This window comes from Rhinolophus hipposideros (genome assembly GCF_964194185.1).
Source record: "Rhinolophus hipposideros genome assembly, chromosome: 24".
NCBI classification, from domain to species: Eukaryota; Metazoa; Chordata; class Mammalia; order Chiroptera; family Rhinolophidae; genus Rhinolophus; species Rhinolophus hipposideros.
The window spans coordinates 35,257,064-35,279,499 of NC_138070.1; the positions used below are offsets into that span (position 1 = coordinate 35,257,064).

Sequence of the window (22,436 nt, forward strand, 5' to 3'; positions counted from 1 at the left end):
CAAGTTAAAATCTTAGTAAGATACCACTACACACCCAATAAATTAAAATTTAAAAACACAAACAATGCCAAATTTTGGATAGAGAATGCTGGTGTGAATGAAGTTAATACAATAACTTGAAAAATTGCATTACCAATAAATTCCACAACTATGTCAACTCAAAGAAATGTGTGTATGTGTACATGTGAAAATAAACATGCATATATATGTGCACACGAGTGTGTGCATGCAAAAAATACATGTATAAGAATGCAAGGATGTTCATAAAAGCATTATTTCTAACAGCTAAAACAAAGTCCATCAACAGCAGAATCAATAAATTAATTATGGTTTAATCATCCTATGGAATACTATACACCAATGAAAATTAACAATGGTTTTTGTACAAAATATGGATGAATCTCAACATACTGCTGAGAGAAAAAAGCAAGATACATAGAAACAAAAACATACTGTATAACATTTACTTTTATTAAAAAGTAAACAAAAATAATAAATTGTGTCCAAAATTACTTAGATTAGAACTTTTCCCCACTTCCCTTTTAGTGAGGTCTTTTTTATATTTGTATAAACTGTAAAATTTTAACAAAAACTGATTTAAAAATAATTCTTAAATCCATATACAAAGGATTGGTATTTTTACAAAAATGAAAAAATATATATAATAAGTGAATAACTGCAATTATAAAATCATGTTCTTTTCAAAGGCAAAAAACATTCTTTTTTAGTTATCCATATAATAGTCACTTAGTATTACTTTGAAATTGTAAGATACACAGAAACAAAAACATACTGTATAACATTAACTTTTATTAAAAAGTAAGCAAAAATAATCCATGGTGTTATAACTCAGGAAAGCTGTCTCTTTTGGAAAGGAAAAAATGGGTAATAATTAAATTTGGGATGTTACAGAAAAGGGGAGAGATGGAGAGGTACTGCTATCATTCTAATTCTTGATCTATGTGGTGATTACAATGTGTGTTCATGCTGATAATTCATCCAGCTGCAGACTTACGATTTGTGTAGCTTTCTGTGTTTTACTTTAATAAAAATATTTATACTAAGAAAAAAAGTCTTACTATTCAATACTTTTTTCCATCGTGTTTTAGAAAGAGTAAGGGACTATGATATCATTGTGTTATTGACGCTATTTAGAAAATTGAAAATTATTTTATTTTTTAGTAGAAAAGGAAAAATAATATAGAAAAGAATTGTCAGGTGGTAAAACTAAAATTCTTGAATCATTCTGTCCTCTGAGAGGAATGTCAACACTGGTATCATGTGGCACTAGGTTACATGTGGTACTACTTGCGTCAGTCACCCACAAATCACATTTGCTTCATACCTGTGCCTCAGATTGTTGCTCTTAACTTCTTTAATTACACTAAATGTATCAGTAACTTCTCCATCTGTGAAGACAAAAAGCTGAAGAAAGAAGACATTCATCAAGTCTCTATGAAGTTTGTTTCTAAAATACCAGAATTTGCCCTTGAATAACCCAACTGTTTCACTCCAGAGACTCTGATGCCTTTTAAGACAGGCATGAGATTCCTAATGGTCCACTGTCACTTGGACCATTTTCTCAGTTTGTTCAGAACACTGGGAATTTCCACCATCTTCCCCAATGAGTTTCACCTCAGGCTACTGTGGCCGTGCATAGGAGAATTTCCATCATCCATAGTCTATAGCATGGAGCTAAGGAAGGGGAATTCTATCGAATGCCTCTTGTCTTTTTCTCTTTGCTGCATGATAGATGACTTTGAATTACATACCATATTTCAACAATCCTACAGTGAAGCTCAGGGCTATGGATTCTTGAACAGAGATTCATTCTCTTGGTCCCCTTCTGTTAGCTTTGTTCTGATTCTTACCTGTAGGGGGTGGCCCGGGATAGAAGGTCCACTGTAAATGTTCTTGAGTGGTGTCAAGATTTCCGTGCCCCCTAGATCAGCCTTCATAAGTTTAAGTTTCCTCAGTGCCTCCTCCATGGTACGCTGAGAGTACTTCACACTACGCCTAAGAAAAACAAACACATCTAGTGACATAGCTACTTGACATTGTCCAGCATTCAGTCCCTCCACTGAGATACTGCCACTGTAAACACCTCACCTGAAATCCCCAATGCTAAAATCAACTCTACAGTAACCCCCTTAAATCCATTTTTTAGAGTTATCTTTTTGAACTCTCTATGGCCTTTCTAGAAACTTACTTAAAAAATGCCTCATAGCAAGATCCAAATCCATACACGTTGAAATAACAGCCTATAGGCAAACTCTTCAGCAACAAAATCAGTGTCTCCTGAAGGAAGAGAGTATGAGGAGATGGTGAGAGAGGATACTTTCAGACACACGGACCCTGCCAATGTAATTCCTGAAGGTATGGGCCTTCTCCCCCATCGTGCCTCCAGGCCCTTATATTTCAATGCTAGCCTCAGAGTGGTCATGTTAACTGTAGTTCAGATGAAACAGACCCAAAGTTCCAGCTGGGCCCTAATTTAACCCCTAAGATTCATCTTCACTTGAGGATGTGACCAGAAAAAGAAAAGAACTAGTTTTACCTTGGCTGCCTCTATGCGCAGCTGAGATTTATCCTGTTTACTCATTGGGCCCTGCATACTTCCTGAGCGGTCCATGAGGAAGACAAATTCTCCATAGGTAATTGGTGGCTGAGCTTCTGGAATATTCGGGTAGAAACTCACCATTGCACATGGATCTCCCATCAAACAGTCTACTCAGAAAGGATAAGGACACTGTAAGGTTAACAGGAACTCAAGAATACATACTAAAGACCCCAAGAATCAATTGCAATGATTTACATAGGAAGCTGAGAAAACCCAAATCTAAAACATTGCTTGATCTTTATACTATATCTGCTGGGAAAGGGTTTGAGGTGAGTTGTAAACATCAAAGATACAGAAGCAGAACAGATATGAAAAAGAAGACAGTTGAGGTTACCAGGCACAAGCAATAAATAAAATACTATAATTGGATGCTAGTTTACTAGCAGCTATGCAAATGAGTAAAATACGTTAAGTTAAAATGTTCCAGCATTTGCCAAAAAAAATCAAGCTAGTATACTATTTACAGAGACACACTCTCTTCGAATCAAATCAATGGGAAATTTTTCACATGGGTCCTTATTTAAGTCTTTAATTACAGGTTTGAAAAAATGATGCTCATATGGACAGTTCTTATGTTGACAATTTACAAGCGCTGAGAATGTAAGTGTCACGCACACCAAGAAAAGTATATCTGCTTTGGTTGTGAAGTACTTACTGATATTCTCCCAAACCAAAAAAGAGAAGCACTGCAATGTGTGTTGGAACTCTAATAGCATCATCCAAACAATAGTATTGAGGAAACAATGGGAGCCGGCCTATGTCACCAAGTTGTCAAATACAAAGCTGTGATTTTATTTTGCACAGAAAATGAAAAGTGATGCAGGAATTGAAATGTTAGTATTGAGAGTGATGTAATGAGCATGGCTGGTTTATATCAATTGTAGTTTAACAGTTCAGAGACTACTCAGATAAGAAGACATAGGATCTAATTCCAATATCCTATTTTTATAGTGATTCCAGGATTATAGTTTTAAATTCTCAGTAACTCTGGGATTCAGTGTGACTACAGGACCTGACTCAGTTTACTCTCTTACCCACGGTATACCCCCAACAACCAAACTGCTTCCAAATAAAATGGGTGACGTTCAGCAAATACTTGATAGCACCTTGGTTCAAAAATAACTTTTACACAATCCAGATTTCTGGACATATGGTAGATGTGTAGCTTTGTTTAATGGGCAAGGTAGATTCCTTTCCATTCTGAGAGATAACTGGGTATAGTTGGACTGGCACTATAGTTACATGTGAGAAGAATGCCATGAGAATGAAATGAGGTGATATATCTAAACTGTTTAGAACAATGCCAGATACACAGTAAGCACTATATATGTGTTATCTACTATAATTCTTGTGGCTTGGCTCAAATTATTTTTACCTCCACAAATCTCTGCTCCCTCATTTTTAAATGAACCATTTCAAACACTCACTCTTCTGCTTGCTAGCTTCAGGCTCCTCATCTAAAGAATCAAGGTAGTAATATCTACCTCCAGATTATTTTAAGGATTAAGTGACATAATACACTTAAGGAACTCAATCTAAAGCTTAACGCAGATTAATCTCTTTATGATAATTTTATAAAATTCTTTATACATTTTGTTTTTATTTAACCATTTCTATTAAATTATAAATATATATTTTCTAAAAAGTGACATTCTTAATATGGTAAGTACATTCTAAGGTTTTAAAAAGTCTATTTTGCATTTTCAGCATGTAATGGTATGCTTCATTTAGCATAACTCTAAATGGTTTTAGTGACCCAAGCTGCCAGTTGTCATTTACTTCTTTGTATAGATGGTAATAGCAAGTCATCCTGACCAAACACATGATCAAAAAAGCAAGATTTGAGCAGCCCTGCTGAAGGCGATTCACAAGACTCATAAAGTCCTCCTATGGCCTACAGAGCTGGTCATAAGGAACAGATGAAGAAATCTGCAAAGGGGCCAATGGAACTTCTTGGAAGGAAAGGGATTGAGATCTTAATCATTACCTTTTAAGATCCAACATTTAAAATCTTTCTCTGGTGTATTAAAACAATCCTGACTGAAAACCAGATCACTATTGTGGGAGTATTTCATGGGCACGCAAGGAGGAACTTGACAAAAGGAAAGGACAAAACCAGGTAACTAATGTACAAAGAGCTTCCATGGAGCTTCATGAAAGAGGAACTGGAGCAAATTTGTTTGAGGTTGGGAGCCCCCTCTAAGAGGTGTAGCATGGACAGCTTTCCCTAAGCAAAAATGGTTGAACAAGTGAGGGCAAACTAACGAGTTCCAATTCATGAGCTCACGTATGAAGCTACCTTTGCCAAGCATGAACAATGAGAAAGACGGCCTACTGAAGACTAGCTACAGGGAATTGTCTTTATAGCAGTTGCAGTTATCGAAGAGACTAACCCAAGACATAGCATTTTGACTATTACTGTCCACAAGGATGCTTGCATTCCACAAATGTGGAAAATGCTTCAGAAGTAGGAGTTTGTCTCCAGTTATGCTTCATGGTCCCTGCAATCCAGGGGCATGGCAGCCCAGGAAGGCCCCAAGATAGCAACAGACTGCATGGTTTACACTAGTTATAATTATTAGGAAAAGTATACATATGTTAAGGAAATTTTAAAAAATAAGAGAAATTTAAAAAATTAAAAAAATAAACTTATTAAGAAACCAAATTTAATCTTAGAAATTAAGAAACTAAGGTAAGATAAAAAAGCTCTGGAGATGGATGGTGGTGATGGTTACACAAAAAGGTGAATGTACATAAAGCAACAGAACCATATACTTAAAAAGTTATAATAAATTTTACTCCAAAAAGAAAAGACAGAAAAAGAACTCCAGGTGAGATTACACGTTGTTGTGATTAATCGATAAAATATATTTATTAGATTAAAAAAAGAAATTAAGAAAGTAAACTTAGTCTTAATCTAATCACAATGACTACTTGCATATTTTCTATGGTTTAAACGTTTTTCTTAATGCATAGATTATTTTTTATAATAATCTGTATAACTAACTTAATTTTCTTTTACTTAACATTCTTTTGAAGTCTTTTTCCCATATTATGTTAATCTGTCAATATACATTATTTTAATAGCTGCATAATAACTCATCAAGTATATCTAGCACAGTGAATTTAGATACTGCAAGACATTTTGATTGCTGACTAATCTTTGATATTATTAAAATGGCCGAGGATATTTCAGTGCATAATTTTACTTATATTTAGATTTATTTCATTAGGTAACCTTCTCAAAATTAGAATTACCAAAATGAACAGTTATTTTGACACATATGGCCAAATTTCTTCTCAGAAGTTTGATACCAAATTGTTTTTCTTCAAGCAATCTCAGTATGAGTGCCAAATTTACCTCACCGTTTAAAGCATGAAGCATTATTAGATTTAGAAACCTTTAAAAATTTGAAAAGTAAAACTTTTCATATGTTTTAAATTGTCATAAATTTTTTAAATGTTTTAAATTGTCATAAATTTTAAATTATTCCTCTTGTGAATTATTTGCTCATATCCTTTGTCCAATTATCACTGATTCACTTAAATTTGCCTATAAGACATAGTCACATGATATTCATTGACCTGAACTATTTTTCCATGCCAAAGCTATTTCAGTTTTTTACCTACTACTGAATAGAAGGAAAGAAAAGTGAAGATAATTTGAGGGTTATTCCAAAACAGGAGTTATCCCTTATAAGTAACTACAAAGAGAGAAAGAAAATACCTGGCTCCGTTGTAGGTTTCCCCATCTCCACAGCTACACTGGGGGTATGTACCTCATTGTAGTAAATTAGGAGTTCCACATCTCGATCAAATTTGTGTCCCTCAGCCAAGGAAGTCTGAGTTGGGAACAGGCAAAGAAGCCATGTTAGCATTATCAGTGATTGCTACTTGGGGCTGAGGTCAGAGCTGAGAACTACAGGCTTCTTCCATGAGCGAGCATAGTCAGAAGCAGGGGTAAGAATGGAGATGAGATTCTGGAGATTGAATGAGGATAAAGAAGGAGCAGTGTGATTCCCTCTGGGTTAATAAGGGAAAGTAAGGAACATTTAGGAAACACTTGGTAAAGAATCAGATTAAGACCTAAGAATAGGGGTGCTGGCAACAACAGTGTTGTCTTAGTAATTACCTGAGCAGATGTCTTATCATCTCCAAGGTACTCAATGGGACTCAAGGGACAGTTGCATTGGATTTTCTGGATGCCATGCTGGGAATTGATGGTGGCAACCATGCTGAGTGTGTAGGGCAGGTCCTCCAACGGGACTGCAAGAGTCTTCATTTTAAGGCAACTGTCCTCAGGCCATCCTACAAAAAGTTACCTTAGTTGTGTTTTCCCTTCCCATACTTTTTACAACCCCTACAACTCTGTAGGGATTTCCCCAGTTATGTCACCCACCACTGTCATTCAAAGAGAGCAGATACTCACCAGAGAGTTGGTACCGAGGATTCAGAATAGCTGGGAGCACATAGCGCAGGGCGCCATCTGCTTCCAGGGGCAGCTCCTGCACATACTTCAGGGTGAGCGCCGCCTTCGACCCAGGATGGAGGTTCCCCACATTACAACAGAAGACATCCCTGGAGCACTTGTCCTCCTCCAATAGGAAGGCTTGGTGGCCCTGGCTGATGGCATTCTCATAGTTGCCGTGGGCCTAGGGAGAACAGAGAAAGCAAGGTGGTATCAAAGGTGACATGGCTGATAAAGAGACGAGTGGTACAGAAAACAAAGACTGGTGAGGAGGGCCTATGATTTGTCTTGCCAAGTTCACAGATATACTTTGAGTGCTTCATTGATTTTTCCCTCCACATGCTGTAAGGAAAATCGCAGCTAGAGAGGAGTGAAGTAAAAGCATTCAATATCAGTATATCTCTGAAGTTATATTTGCTACAGATCCTAAAGAGTATGCATTAAGGAAATAAGAAGGGAGGAGATAATGTACCCATCCCTAGTACCTTCATCTTGTCCTGTAATTCTGCCATAATTTTCTTCCCATCCACCATGGCCTCGAAACTATAGACAGCTGAGTCTTCATCCATGGGGAATACAAAGAAGGCCTCCAAAGGAGTTTTCTCCACATTCTCATAATTTAAGGTAGCAGACACACCAGCCACAAACTCACAAATGGACAAGGTCACAGAGATGCTCTTCAGTGGCACTGGAGATAGACCAAATTTCAAGAGTTCACCAAACTTTAATAGAATGCTGCCTGCAGGCCAGGCATTGTGCTAGGTGTAAGTAAGGAAGTGTTTGAATGGCATGTAAAAGTCACGAATCAGGCTCACCTGGTTCCTCCAGGCGGGTTAGTAGGCCACAGGCACGCACCATGGTGACACAGGGCTACTATGGAAAAGACACATCATGAACAGAGTGACATGTGGGGGATTATCTATTCAAATACCATTACCTTATGTGCTTGGCTCTGGCATAAAAATATATTCACGGGGTTAATGATGGAGCTAGGAAGGAGAAAAAAGCTGAAAAGGGGCCAAAGTTACCAATAGTAAGGCTCCTTCTAAATGCCAGACCCAGGTGGGGAAGTTCACCAAGTATCCACTAAACAGGAAATCTCTGAAACACCCTAAGGCTGGTTCAAACACCAGCTCCACTTTTTCAAAAGTATATTTAATATACCACTCCTTAGGTATATTCAATAAGTATAATTAACGTAATTCCTCTGAATCTCTGTATACTTTCTAAAATGAAAACCATAATACCTATATATTGTGTATGCATATGTGAATTAATATATATGAAGTACCTAGAATGGTGCCTGACCTATAGGAAGTACTTAATGATGACAGACATTAGTATTGTTCTTGTTATTGTTGCTATTGTTAAATAGACCTTTACTATTACTTTGAATCCTGCTAATAGTAGAGACTTGCACATACAAAGTTACCTGGATCCAAAATGGACCCCTGCAATTTAGATCACGTACTTTACGACTTTTCTTTGGGGCTCATAATCAAAACTACTGCTTGTTTTCTCTGTCCAAGATATTAACATATCATATATGCAACATGTCTTCTATTTTAAATCAGACCATCCTAAACATATCTTCTGATATTTATTATAATCTTAGACAAACATTTCATGTAATATGGCAACAAAGGGATACATTTATGTACCTAGATTATGATTTGCATTATGATTCGTTTATTCAGAGAATCTACAGGCGGGTCTGGTCCTAGTGATTAGCGCTAATACCACTGGAAGCTGCCCTCCAACCTTTCTGAACTGAGTCATCTGTGAGCTTGCTTCTCCCAGTTCTGTCAAAGGGTGACCTGAGCTGCAATGGCCAGCACCAATAAGGGGGATTTTCACTGAAAATACACTTTAATGAGCTAAATGGAATTGCCTGGTGCACAGAGAATGCTCATGAAAAGAGAAATCAATGTGTTTATCCAGAGTCTAGAGGCAAATGAGTCACTGGGAACCTCAACCTTCACTCAGTAAACTAAAGCCCAAAAAAAATACTGGCTCTTGAGAAAGGCAAATTTCCTTCCTAGAATGACACAGCCCCTCAAGGGTTCTGAAGCTTTGACAGGACTATTTACAGGTCCTCTGTGTCTATAAATCCCAATCACCATGTAAAACACATCCTACTCCAACCCAGAATAATGGCCATGTTGCTCACCCATCTGACAGCAATGGTGTTTCTCATACATCATGCTCCACCCCCACAAATCAGCACCAATAAATCAGGCTTTTTGTTCTGTGTCTGTTTTCATTTTAAGGAGTTGGATAAAAACACAAGGTGGCAAAATGGCTTACACTGAACAGAAATAGAGGGCAGTAGGGATTGTGGAAAGAGGGGTGGATGCTCAGGAAAAGGGTTTCCATGCAGACACTTTATAGGGGTAAGTTCTCTGGTAAAACAGGTTGAAGCTAAGGGAGGGAAGACTTTCTAATAACACCAGCAGGGAGCTTAAAGCAAGAGAAAGACATGGAACACAGGGGTACAAAAGCTGAAGAAACTGTCAGGCAACCGAATCTGTAAGGCTCGGTAGGACTCACCAAGGGAGGTGGCTTTCAGGTGAAGAGACAGAAGCAGAGGGTATCTCCTACAAAGAAACAGGGTTCTCTCCTGATTTTAACCCTAGAACAAATCCCTTATTGAAGGAAATTTGCTGTTCTGCACCCAGTACAAACTATGGTGGGTCAGAATTAGTTCTCCCTCCCTCAGGATGGCATTTCAGAAATTTACCTAGCAACAAGTAAGGCAGACTGGCCAGAGCAACTGACCAAGGTCAAAGCCTTGAACCTGAGGCAGCTAGGAGAATTGAGTGCCGCTCACTGAGCCAAGGGTCTTCACGTGTGCTGGACCCGCAGGTCCCAAAAGGGGCCCAGTGTGGTTCCCTCACACTCCTTCCCTCAGCAGGCAGAGGGAGCAGCAAGCCAGCGCTAGGTGGCCACACCCTGCAGCCTGTGGCAGGGGACAAGTGGAGAACCCGGATCCAGCCACAGGGGCGACTTGGATACAGAGTGGGCCTTGGACAGAAACGGAGAGTGATTTAACCTTTCATTTTTCAGTCCTGGATTTTCAGTATCCAAGCATTAACTGAAGAGATCAGAGTTGATCCCTTGAATTTCTACATAGAAGGGCTTAGGGGCTCCAACCCGATTTGGGGATGAGGGGTGGGGTTGGGTAGGGGGGAGAGGGAAGCTTGAAGTTCCATTTCGGCAGCATAAATTTACATAAAATTGAGGAAACGCTAACTGTCCATCTGAAAGAGGGAGGGAGGGAGGGAGGGAGGGAGGGAGGGAGAGAATAGTAAAGTAAAAGAGAAGAAAAGTCGGAAGACGGTTCTTGGGATGATTAGGATATGGCTAAATCTCCCCTTCCAGCCTCACCCCTCCCCAAGATTCCCCTAAACTGCCAAACCTGCGGAAATACCCAGGGGATCGCCCACCAGGACTAAATTGCTCCCCCCCCAACACACACACACAAACACACACACACACACACTTGGGTTTGCAGTCAAAACAAGCCCCAACACATTTGGAGACGAAGAAAGGGAGCTAGAATGGGAGACCTTTAGTCCTCAGGGGTAAAGGGGAGGGATGCAGCCCCAGCGCAGGCCCCCTGGTCACCTACCTTCTCCAGCAGTCCCGAGCCTCTGAGTCACCGCAAAGAGAAAACATCTGCTTTGAAAATTTTCAGGAAGACCCTCCCCCTTCTAGGGACCGGTGATAAAGTAGCGACTACGTGACTAAGGGATCGGGGGGAAATTCTTAAACAAGTATTCTAACATTAGCTTTTCTCTGGATCAAAGGAAAATTCTTCAACCCTGGAATGTTTGCTTTTTTTTTCCTTTGCCTGGTCTAGGCTAAGAGACAATCAGAGGGTAGGCAAAGGGAAAGGATTTTTTCAAGTGAAAATGCTGTAATAGTAACATCAACAATGACATCAAAAACTGCATATTTCTGTAATAGACTTAATTACCAAGGGTTCACTAGGCCCTGCTAATAATACTGTGTGCTAGGCCCTGAACTTTATGGGCTTTATGTCTGTCACGCAGGGGACCCTGCTCGCTGTGCCATTTGTCGTGCGGGGTCTCCTGCGGGGTCTCTGGTCCTGCTCCCCACATAAGAACACAGGACATGGTGAGGCCAAAAAGGAACACCCACGGAGCCATAAGTAGGGGAGTCAAACCAATATATTCTCCCTGGCGGCTGGGCTGGAGGAACAGGAAGCAGGAGCCACACTGTTTGCAACCCACTGTCCACTTCTCTGCAGTCTGCAACCCGCACTCCTCCGTGCTAACTGCAATCCGTGCTTGCCAGCCCAGCCACCATCTTCTTGCTAGCCCCCATTCTCTCTGCTAGCGTAGCCACAGCAGTTATATTAGTGGCCAATGGCTTACGGGTTACAGCTGATGGCCAACTAGCCACAGCTGATGGCCACCTTTCTATGTGAGGCCGAGAGTATGGAAACTGCTTTTTGGGGCTTTGTCCCCACAATGTCATTGACTTTTCAACTCTAATTTGAGTCATTTGTTCCAGGATTGTATCCTCCCTACAAAAGGGGGCTGTGGTGGGGGAGCACGATGAGGAGCCAGGACAATGAGCACAGGAACCAAGTCTTGCAGTCATGAGTCATTATGGGTTTTTCATCAGGATCTTAAATCAAGTTTTGGGGGGTGATAACACAAGTGACTGAGACTATCTGTGCTCATTTTCCTGGTTAAGAGATATTAGAAGTGAGGAAGTTCCCTATGTTTTTTCTACTTAAAAATATCCCATTAAATCTGAGGCTTAAAGAAAGAGTCATGTTGCTGTGGAGAATCTGTATAGGGGAAAGAATATGTGTATTGAAGACTCAGCCTGATTTTGGTCTCTGCAATGTATTCATTGTGGTACATTTACTGTCTTTGAGTGTGTTCTCTTATCTGTAAAATGGGGATAATGACATACCTACCTTCCTGGGTGTTTTTAATAGTCCAACGGATATTAATAGATGTGAAAGTATATATATATATATATACACATAAAGTGTATATATATATATATATATATATATATATGTATATATATACTCCAGGGGTGACAAAAACATGTATACACATTTTAAGAGATGTTAACACTTTGGTCAACTTTGCTCAAGCAGTAGTTCGCCATAATCAGAAGTGTCTGGACACTGATGGTAACCACTTTGAGTACCTCTTGTAATTGCGGAAGTCAAATGTGACTTGTACTCATCTTTTGTTATTGGTATATATTAATACAGTTTTTTCCTTTCTTAAAATGTGTATACGTTTTTTTGGCACCCTCTGTATGTATCTACACACTCACGCGCGCGCGCGCACACACACACACACACACACACACAGTAAAGCACAAAATAAGCACAGATTCTATTTTATCAGTATTAGGCCCTAAGACCATGTACTTTACATGTATCAAGCTAATTGTGAGAGGGAATAATCCTTTTATCTTAATAGAAATTATGTCTGGTATTGTTTCTTGTGGTTGTAACTTCTTTCTGTTGGCTGAAGTATCTGGGCAACAACGAGGGGAAGTTGGAAAACTGAGTAAATTTCATTATCTGATGCAGCTGGACTAAAGAGGTTAGAACTAGAAGTCTGCCACAGACCAGACATGGCAGCTCGGTTGGAAAGAACTGAATCAAGAAACATGCACATGATTCTGGTTATTGGAAGGGCTACTGAACCTGGCACAATATATACTACTAAATAGTCCTTTATAGCTATTAAAAATGTAAATGCATTTTATATGTCTACTTATTCATATTTTGTTTAAACACAATGAATAATTTCATTCTTTTCATGTAAACTATTTAATGAATCCAATGATCAAACTTCTCAGAGAGAAACATATAATTCATTCTTTTAGTCAACATATATGTATTGGGCTTCTACTATATGCAAGGCATTGTTCCAGACATTAACATTATAGAAATAACAAGACAAAAATTTTTACCCACCTTGACCATACTTTGCAGGGGGAGGAAATATTCAATAAACAAATAATAAACAAGAAAATATCCAGTAGTGAAAGTGCTTAAAGGAAACAAAACATGTGGTATAATAGAGAATGAATAAAGGCTACTTTAGATTAGGTATCTCAACCTGAAAGTCTGTCTTTGCAACTGAATGTTGCTAAGTATTGTCCAATATTAATTGTCAACTTCAGCCAAGTTTAGCCAACTCTATGGTCATTCTGAAGAAAGACATTTCCCAGCCTCCCTTAAAGCCAGGTGTGAACTTATGACTAAATTCTGGCCCCTGGGATATAAGAAATGATGTTTGCAACACCACATCACACCCTTTCAAAGAAAAGAGTATAACCTCCCCTCCAATTTTCTTTATTCCTACTCACTTGTGGGCAATTTTGGACCATTAAGACTACAGTGATAACCCATAAGAATGGAGAAGCAACAAAATAGAAGGATCCTAAGACCCTGAGGCTTTCATAGAATACAACTGCTGTGTTAGCATAGACTTTTACATGAGAAAGTAATGAATTTCTCTATGAGTTATAATGGTTAATTGAATTAGGATTTGTGCTACACAACCAGTATCCTACCTCATACTGATTATGATCAGTAAAAAGAGTAAATTTTAAGAACACTATCTTTTACTAATATGAAAAGCATATGTGCATAAAATGGAAAAGGATCTGTACATTATGAGAAACGTATTCAATTCATTTCAGCACCCACCAATGTCACACATACGCCGTAAATATCCAGTGTGTCTTGACCATAAATTGCCACCTATTTTCATTGTGTTCTTCTGAGAGTCACTTCCCTTCTTGAAATAAAAACTATTTGTGTTGCCACATAGAATACTTAACACTGGTTTAGAACAGGCTTTCAATAAGTTGTTTTGCTCATCCTCTAATTTGCTGCTGTTCTCCCACTACCTTTGTCATCATAGAGTTTCATTTAAGTCTTGTTTTGTTCATTGTCTCTGCTCTGATGTTTCCATAGCAATTCACCAAAGATTTCTCGTTACTCTTATCACACTTAGTCCTTTATGTACTCTTAAAATTTATAAACCTTTAAGTAAATAAATACCCAAATACATTAAACTATTTGATTAGTAAATAAATGCATATAAACAATGACAGTTGTATACAAGATCAGACAACTAAGTTCGCGAACTCATTCTAGAAAAAGTCCTAGATACCTCATTGGTGAATATCACTACAGTCACCTTCCAAGTACTCCCCTTGGGTGTCACCACACAGCAGCTTAACCTCACCATGCAACAGCTTAACCATTTTGTTTCCTTCTACCTGGCCCCAAAGAAAGGAGAGTCTGTAAGACGGATCCTTTCAGGGACTTTGCCAAACCTTTGTGTTTGCACCTTATGCCTCCCTGTTTGGTCCCAGAAAGATGACTGGACAGTCAATGACGAGTAAGATTCCTCACGGAAGGAAGAACTCAAGCCAGACGCAGTCGCGTGGGGACCAACAGGAGAACCCACGAGGTTCACAGAGATGGGCACAGCCCCCCACCTTCCTCAGGCTAAGGAAAGCCTCAGCCTCTGTGGCTGCATTCCTTCCCAGAGTTGCAAGGGAAGTGATTCAATGAGGTGCTCTCCTATATATATGCATATAGGTTTTGTCCCTTGGGAAAGTTGAAACTTACAGTCCAACTTACAGTCCAGCTGTCTGCAGGCAAACCGGCTTAAATCGGTTTCCTATTATAATGTATGGGATTCACAGAACAAGCTTTATCTCCTTTACTTCCCCACCAAACTAATAAAAGTTATTACACAGACCCGATTAGGCGCCACAGCTCAGACCTTGAGGCTGCTGGTCCCTTGGCCTCTGCACTTAAACTCTATTCATGACTACTGCTTTTTCTTAACCTTGCACCGCCCTCCTCGCTCCCCACAACTCTCGTTGCGCAGGGACGCAACACTTGGGAAGTTATGCACCAACACCAGAACCTAGCCCACCCTTCAAAGCAATTTTGGAACTTTTATTCTGGAATGGCCATCAGAGCTGTCGTAGTATTACCCTTGATGTCCTGAATGTCATCAAAATGTATTCCTTTCAATATTTCTTTTATCTTCGGGTAAAGAAAGACGGCACTAGGGGCCAGATCAGGTGAGTAGGGAGGGTGTTTCAATACAGTTATTTGTTGACTAGCTAGAAACTCCCTCACAGACAGTGCCGTGTGAGCTGGTGCTTTGTCAGGATGAAAGAGCTATGAATTGTTGGAGAAAACTTCAGGTCACCTAACATTTTCACGCATCCTTTTCATCACTTCCAAATAATAAACTTTGTTAATTGTACATCCAGTTTGTACAGATTCATAATGAACAATCTTTCTGATATCAAAAGGTTAGTAACATCATTACAAAACATTCACAAACTTAATTGTCAGATCTCATATACTCTTAGGTCTTGTGATTGCTATCCACTGTAGATATTGTAAGAGAGACTTCAAAAATAGCAAATGTCAGAAATGTATACAAGTCTTATAAGCAATTTTTTTGCCTGACCTACTAGTGATAGCAGTTACAATTAATAGCCACCATTTTCTCATGACCTCTGGTAACTTGCAAATTGTATGTTTGGAGAGATCACATGAAAACTGAGCCCAACAGAAACTTGCCATAGATGGATGGGTAATAGATAAAATCGACCGAACAAAATGGTCTGGCTAATATATATTGAAAAGCCAATGTTAAGTATTTTACATGGTAAGACAAATAGCTTTTATTTCAGACAGGAATAGTGACTATCATTACTGAGGAAAGAGTGGGGACAGGGAATATACATAATGGAGTCATTTTAACCAAGCTGCCAAAATTATTAAAATTATGAAATTTATATGACTGAGGACTCCATTCTTATTCTAACTATCCTGGGAACTTACATTTAAAATAAATCATCAGAACACATAGTATGTGTCAGGAAATGTACAATCATTATCTCATGTAAATCTCACAATCGCCCTTTGAAATATTATTAAAATTCTATTTTACAAATGACAATATTAAGGTCAAAGAGGACCATTGACTTGCTCAAGAACATATAACTAATGAGAAACAGACTTGTTCTTCCAGAACCTCTGTCTCCAAGGAAGGTACCGTTTTCATTATGTTACAATTTCTTCCACAACCCTAAGAAGTAAGGGACTAGGTAAAAACTGGAAAAAGAAATGACAGGTAAGCAGTCCAAAACCCTGAGGTCTATAGAGAACAAATAAATTTACAAATAAATTTAACCAAAGAGGTAAAACACCTGTACCTGGAATATTATATGACACTGAAGAAAGAAATTGAAGAAGATACAAATAAATGGAAACATATACCTTGCTGATGGATAGGCAGAAATAACATCACTAAAATGTCCATACTACACAAAGCAATCTGTAGATTCAGTGCAATTCTTATCAAAATACCAATAACACTTTTCACATAACTAGAATAGATAATTTATATAAACCACAAGAGACACTGAATAAACGCAGCAATCTTGAAAAAGAAGAACAAAATTGGAGGTATCATACTATATCAGGTATTGCCTGATATCAAACTGTACTACAAGGATATAGTAATCAAAACAGCATGGTACTAACATAAAAACAAACACACAAATCAATGAAACAGATTAGAGAGCCCAGAAATAAACCCACATTTATATAGTATTTAACCTATGCCAAAGGACGCAAAAATCTACAGTGATATAAAAATAATCTATTCAATAAATCATGTTGGGAAAACTGGATAGATACCTGCAAAAAAATGAAACTGGATTACCTATTTACACCACATACAAGAATAAACTCAAAATAGATTAAAGACTTAAATGTAAGACTCGAAATCATAAAACTCGTGGAAGAAAACATAGGCAGTAAACTCTCTGATATTGCTCATAGTAATATTTTTTTCTGATATGTCACCTTGAGTAAGGGAAACAAAGAAAAATAAACAAATGGGACTATATCAAAGACAAGCTTTTACAAAGCAAAGAAATGATCAAAAAAACAGACAGACAACCTACTGAATGGGAGAAGATATTTGCCAATAATACATTTGATAAGCGGTTAATATCCAAAATTTATAAAGAACTCATGCTACTTAACACCAAAAAAACACCTAACAATCCAATTTAAAAAAAAAGCGTAGAAAATGTGAATAGACATTTCTCCAAAGGACATACACATGGCCAGTAGACATATGAAAAGATGCTTAGCACCACTCTCATCAGAGAAATAAAAATCAAAACCACAATGAGATATCACCTCACATTTGCCAGAATGGCTATCATCAATAAATGAACAAACAACAAGTATTGGCGAGGATGTGGAGAAAAGGGAACCCTCATGCTTTGTTGGTAGGACTGTAAGTTGGTGGAGCTACTATGCAAAACATTATGGAGGTTCCTCAAAAAATTAAAAATAGAACTGCCTTATGGCCCAGCTATTCCACTTCTGTGTATTTATCTGAAGAAATCCAAAACACTAATTCGAAAAGATATACGAAGATAATTAAGTTCACAAACTCATCCTAGAAAAAGTGCGACATAGCTCATTGCTGAATATCACTACAGTCAACTTCCAAGTACTCCCCCTGGGATGCTACCGTGTTTCCCTAAAAATAAGACCTAGCCAGACAATCAGCTCTAATATGTCTTTTGGAGCAAAAACTAATATAAGACCCGGTATAATAAATATAATATAATATAATATAATATAACATAACATAATAATATTATATTATATTATTATATTAAAGACCTGGTCTTATAATATAATAAAATAAGACCAGGTCTTATATTAATTTTTGCTCCAAAAGATGCATTAGAGCTGATTATCTGGCTAGGTCTTATTTTCGGAGAAACACGATATGCACTGATGTCAGCACCTAGTCCACCGTTCAAAACAATTTTGGAACTCTTTCTGGAATGGCCATCAGAGTTGCCATCGTGTAACGCTTGATGTCCTAAATGTCATCAAAATGTCTTCCTTTCAATATTCCCTTTATCTTCATAAAGAAAGAAGTCACTGGGGGCCAGATAGGGTGAGTAGAGAAGGTGTTCCAATACAGTTGTTTGTTTACTGGCTAAAAACTCCCTCACAGACAGTGCTACGTGAGCTGGGGCATTGTCATGAGGCAAGAGCCATGAATTGTTGGCGAAAAGTTCAGGTCACCTAGCTTTTTCATGCAGACTTTTCAGCATTTCAAAACAGTAAATTCAGTTAACTGTGTCCAATTGGTACAAATTCATAATAAATAATCCCTCTGATATCAAAAAAGGTTAGCAACGTTGTTGCAACAAATTTAATTGTCAGACCTCATATGCACCCATGTGTTCTTTGTAGTATTATTTACAATAGCCAAGATATGGAAGCAAACTAAATGCCCATCAAAAGATGATAGTATAAAGAAAAGGTGGTACATACATACTTGGCCATAAAAAGAATGAAATCTTACCATTTTTGACAGCATGGATGGACCTGGAAGATATTATGCTAACTGAAATAAGTCAGACAAAGAAAGACAAATACCATATGATCCCACTTACATGTGGAAGCTAAAGTACAAAACAAATGAAAAAACAAAACAAAACAAAAAGATTCATAGATGCAGGAAATAAGCTGATGGTTGCCAGTCAGGAGGATGGTTGGGGTGAAAAAGGTGAAGGGATTACAAAATACAAATTGGTATTTGTGAAATAGCCATGGGTATATATAATAAAACCTATAGAACATAGTCAATAATATGGTAATAACTGCATATAAAGCCAGGTAGGTACTAGACAGGGGGATCACTTTGTAAATTATATAACTGTCTAATCACTATGCTGTACACCTGAAACTAATATAAAATAATATTGAATGTCAAAAAAACAAATTAAACTTTTTAAATTGCCCAATAAAAAAAGAACACATATGATCTCTTAATGGAACTTCAGTGAAAATATATCTATAAATTAATTTTCAACTTTTTACTTATTTATCTAACAAATATTTAAATGCTAGCTAGTCATAGGCACTGTGCTAAATAATGCAAAATCAATGATAAATTAATAGTGTTTACTGTCAGGTTCTTTATAGTCTAATAGAACCTAAATTCATTTTTATTGAAATTTCTTTAGCATACATGGAGAGTATTAATCTATCTTACCACTTCCAATTTTTTAGAAGATAAAATTATTAACCAGTAATTCTTAATTATAAGAGAGGATCAAAGAAATTCAACAAGAATTGTAAGTAGAAGTCAGGAAAATTATAAATAAGCAATGTTACTGTACTTTGGATCTCAGTAAAAAAGATCATGAAAGTAAAAACTGAAATTAAAAACACCATCTCTTTTTGGATGATTCACTAGCACCTTAAACTCAAGCATTGTAACCGACAGCTGACTACAGCACACACTGGTAGTAGTAGTTTCACATTCTCAGCCTATTTAGTCAGTGACTTTTTCCTGAAAAAAAAAAAAAAAGCAGGAGTACGATCAAAATGGCGGCGGGAGGTGAGCCTCTGTAAAGCTCTCCTGGAATTTACAACTAATCGGACAACAATAACTCCACAAAGGACTCCTTGCACAGCAGACAGGCAAGACGAAGAGGTCCACTACTGAATTCACCTCCAGGTGGGCGAATCGAGCGAGCGGGGGAGGAGGGAAGGGAGAAGTGCGGGGACGAGCCGCGCGGGCACAGGACGCAGACCTAGCTCAGTGCTCCGAGCTCACTGCATCCCGGAACTACCGCAGGTGCTGGAGAGGGAAGAACTCGAACTGCTAGGGCTCCGCTTACGGCCCACAGGGCTGAGGGGGCAGCATATAACACGGCTGAACCCAACGCTCAGGGCAGAGACCTTGGAGCAAAGACTGAGGAAAGAAGGCTGAAAACTGTGGTTTAAGCCCTCACTGCCGAGAGGAGAACGGAAGCCTTAGGCACTGAGACTAGCCGCCCCCTCCCTACCCTCCCAGAGCTCGCCCCGCACCCACTTGCCCGGTGCTAGAAGCGATAAAGTAGCAGTGTCAGATCAAAAGGACAGAATTGTTGCTGTTCTGAGAACTGTGGACCGCAGAAACAGATTCACAGCCCTACTAGTTCTGGCAAAGGGGAGGGAGCTGTGGAAGCAGGACTGGCTGTGGTGGTGGTCACCGCCATTGCTCTGGGCCACCTCTCACAACTCACCCTGCCCCTGGCCCCACCTATCTGGGCGGATCCCTACAGGAGTAACAGAACTGCTGAAACATACAGGCTCTGAATCGGGTGCAGAAAGAGCTTTGAAACTTCAAAAGCTCTCCGCACCCCCACAGGGAGGGGGCGCCCTATGACCCAGGTGAACAGTTAACAGAGGAGAGACCCATCTCCAGGGGAATCCCCCCATTGTGTGAGAAGCTGGAAAAGTGCAGAGAAAATATAGCACTACTGTGTCAGAGAAAAAAAAAAGGCTGCAGTCAGAGAGAAAATAAAACATTTTTCCAACAAGTATTGGAAAACAAAAGAAAGACCTCTTCCTAGCAACCTGTTGCAGAAGCCATTCCTGTAGATGTCTAGGAAGAGAAATAATAAATCAGTAATTGCCATGAATAACCAAGGCAACAAGACAGCTCAGAAAGAAAGTGAAAAGTCTCCAGAAAAGGAAATTAAAGATATGGAAATATGTGACTTAAATGATAGAGAATTCAACATTGCAGTTCTGAAAAACCTTAAAAAGATGCAAGAAAACACAGAAAGGCAATTTAATGAACTCAGAAACGCAATCAAAGAACAACATGAGCATTTTACGAAAGACATTGAAATTTTAAAAAAGAATCAAATGGAATTTCTGGAGATAAAGAACTCAATAGAAGAAATTAAGAATGAAATAACCAGCTTAGGTAGTAGAGTTGACCAGATGGAGGAAAGAATCAGTGACATCGAAGATAGAAACCTGGAAATTACACAGATGGAAGAAGAAAGAGACTTGAGACTTCAAAGAAATGAAAGAACTCTACAAGAACTTTCTGACACCATGAGAAAGAGCAATATAAGAATAATGGGCATACCAGAAGGAGAAGAAAGAGAGAAGGGAACAGAGAATATATTCAAACAAATTGTTAATGAGAACTCCCAAATTTGTGGACAGAACTGGATCCTCGAATCCAAGAAGCAAATAGAACACGTAATTACCTCAATCCCAACAGGCCTTCTCCAAGGCACATTGTATTGAAGCTGTCAAAAATTAACACCAAAGAAAGAATCCTCAAGGCAGCCAGGGAAAAGAAGACGGTAACTTACAAAGGAAAGCCCATTAGATTATCATCCGATTTTTCAGTAGAAAGTCTACCAGCCAGGAGGGAGTGGAACCACATATTCAAACTATTGAAAGAGAGAAATCACAAGCCAAGCATAATATATACAGCAAAGATATCCTTTAGATATGAAGAAGGAATAAAGACCTTTTCAGACATACAGAAACTGAGGGAATTTTCTAATACACGACCTGCACTACAAGAAATACTAAAGATGCCTATTCGTCCACCATCAACAGGGACAATTTGTGGCAACCGAAACATAAAAAGGGGGAGTGTAAAGGCCTGAACCGGAATATGGGAATGGAGAAAGTAAGCGTGCTGAAGAAACTGGAATACTCTAAATATCAAACTTTCTTTTACATAATCTTAAGGGTAACCACTCAAAAAAAAAAAATCCAACTAAAATATATACTGTAATAAAAGAAGAAACAGAGGGAAACATCATAGAATACCACCACACAGAAATAATAGACAACAAAAAAAAGGCAAACAAACAATGGAGAAACAGCCTTACCAGAAAACTAAAGATAGAATGACAGGAAATCCTCACATATCAATAATCACCCTAAATGTAAATGGACTGACCTCACCAATAAAGAGACACAGAGTAGCAGATTGGATCAAAAAACTAAACCCAACCATATGCTGTCTCCAAGAGACATATCTCAGCTATAAGGACAAGCATAGACTCAAAGTGAAAGGGTAGAAATTGGTATTCCAAGCAAATGGTACCCAGAGAAAATCAGGTGTAGCCATAATGATATCAGATGAAACAGACTTCAGGGTGAAAAAGATAACTACAGACAAAGATGGACATTTCATAATGGTAAAGGGGACTATACAACAAGAAGACATAACAGTCATCAATATTTATGCCCCCAATCACGGAGCACCGAAATATACCAAGCAACTACTAACGGAACTAAAGGGAGAAATTGACCAAAACACAATTATACTAGGGGACTTAAATACATCATTGACAGCTATGGATAGATCATCCAAACAGAAGATAAATAATGAAATAGCAGCCCTAAATGACACATTAGATGAAATGGACATCACTGACATATATAGAGCA

At 38.4% G+C, this 22,436-nt stretch overlaps 1 protein-coding gene across 9 annotated transcripts in view; it reads right to left on the reverse strand.

Annotated features, from left to right (window-relative positions):
* Positions 1–10,789, reverse strand: part of VWA5A (von Willebrand factor A domain containing 5A) — a 32,480-nt gene extending 21,691 nt beyond the window's left edge. For 4 of the 9 annotated variants that reach the window (XM_081038013.1, XM_081038011.1, XM_081038009.1 and 1 more), the window contains exons 1-10: positions 10,720–10,789; positions 7,904–7,961; positions 7,574–7,776; positions 7,050–7,272; positions 6,753–6,928; positions 6,348–6,462; positions 2,558–2,727; positions 2,210–2,298; positions 1,872–2,016; positions 1,346–1,425 (exon numbers count right to left, since the gene is read on the reverse strand). In XM_081038013.1, coding sequence (XP_080894139.1) covers positions 1,346–1,425; positions 1,872–2,016; positions 2,210–2,298; positions 2,558–2,727; positions 6,348–6,462; positions 6,753–6,928; positions 7,050–7,272; positions 7,574–7,776; positions 7,904–7,946 — 1,244 coding nt within the window. In that variant the 5' untranslated portion in view covers positions 7,947–7,961; positions 10,720–10,789. Of the gene's footprint in view, positions 1–1,345; positions 1,426–1,871; positions 2,017–2,209; positions 2,299–2,557; positions 2,728–6,347; positions 6,463–6,752; positions 6,929–7,049; positions 7,273–7,573; positions 7,777–7,903; positions 7,962–9,638; positions 9,686–10,719 lie in introns of all 9 variants that reach the window. The other 5 variants (XM_081038010.1, XM_081038006.1, XM_081038012.1 and 2 more) reach the window with 5 other exon arrangements.
* Positions 10,790–22,436: the final 11,647 nt, after the last annotated feature.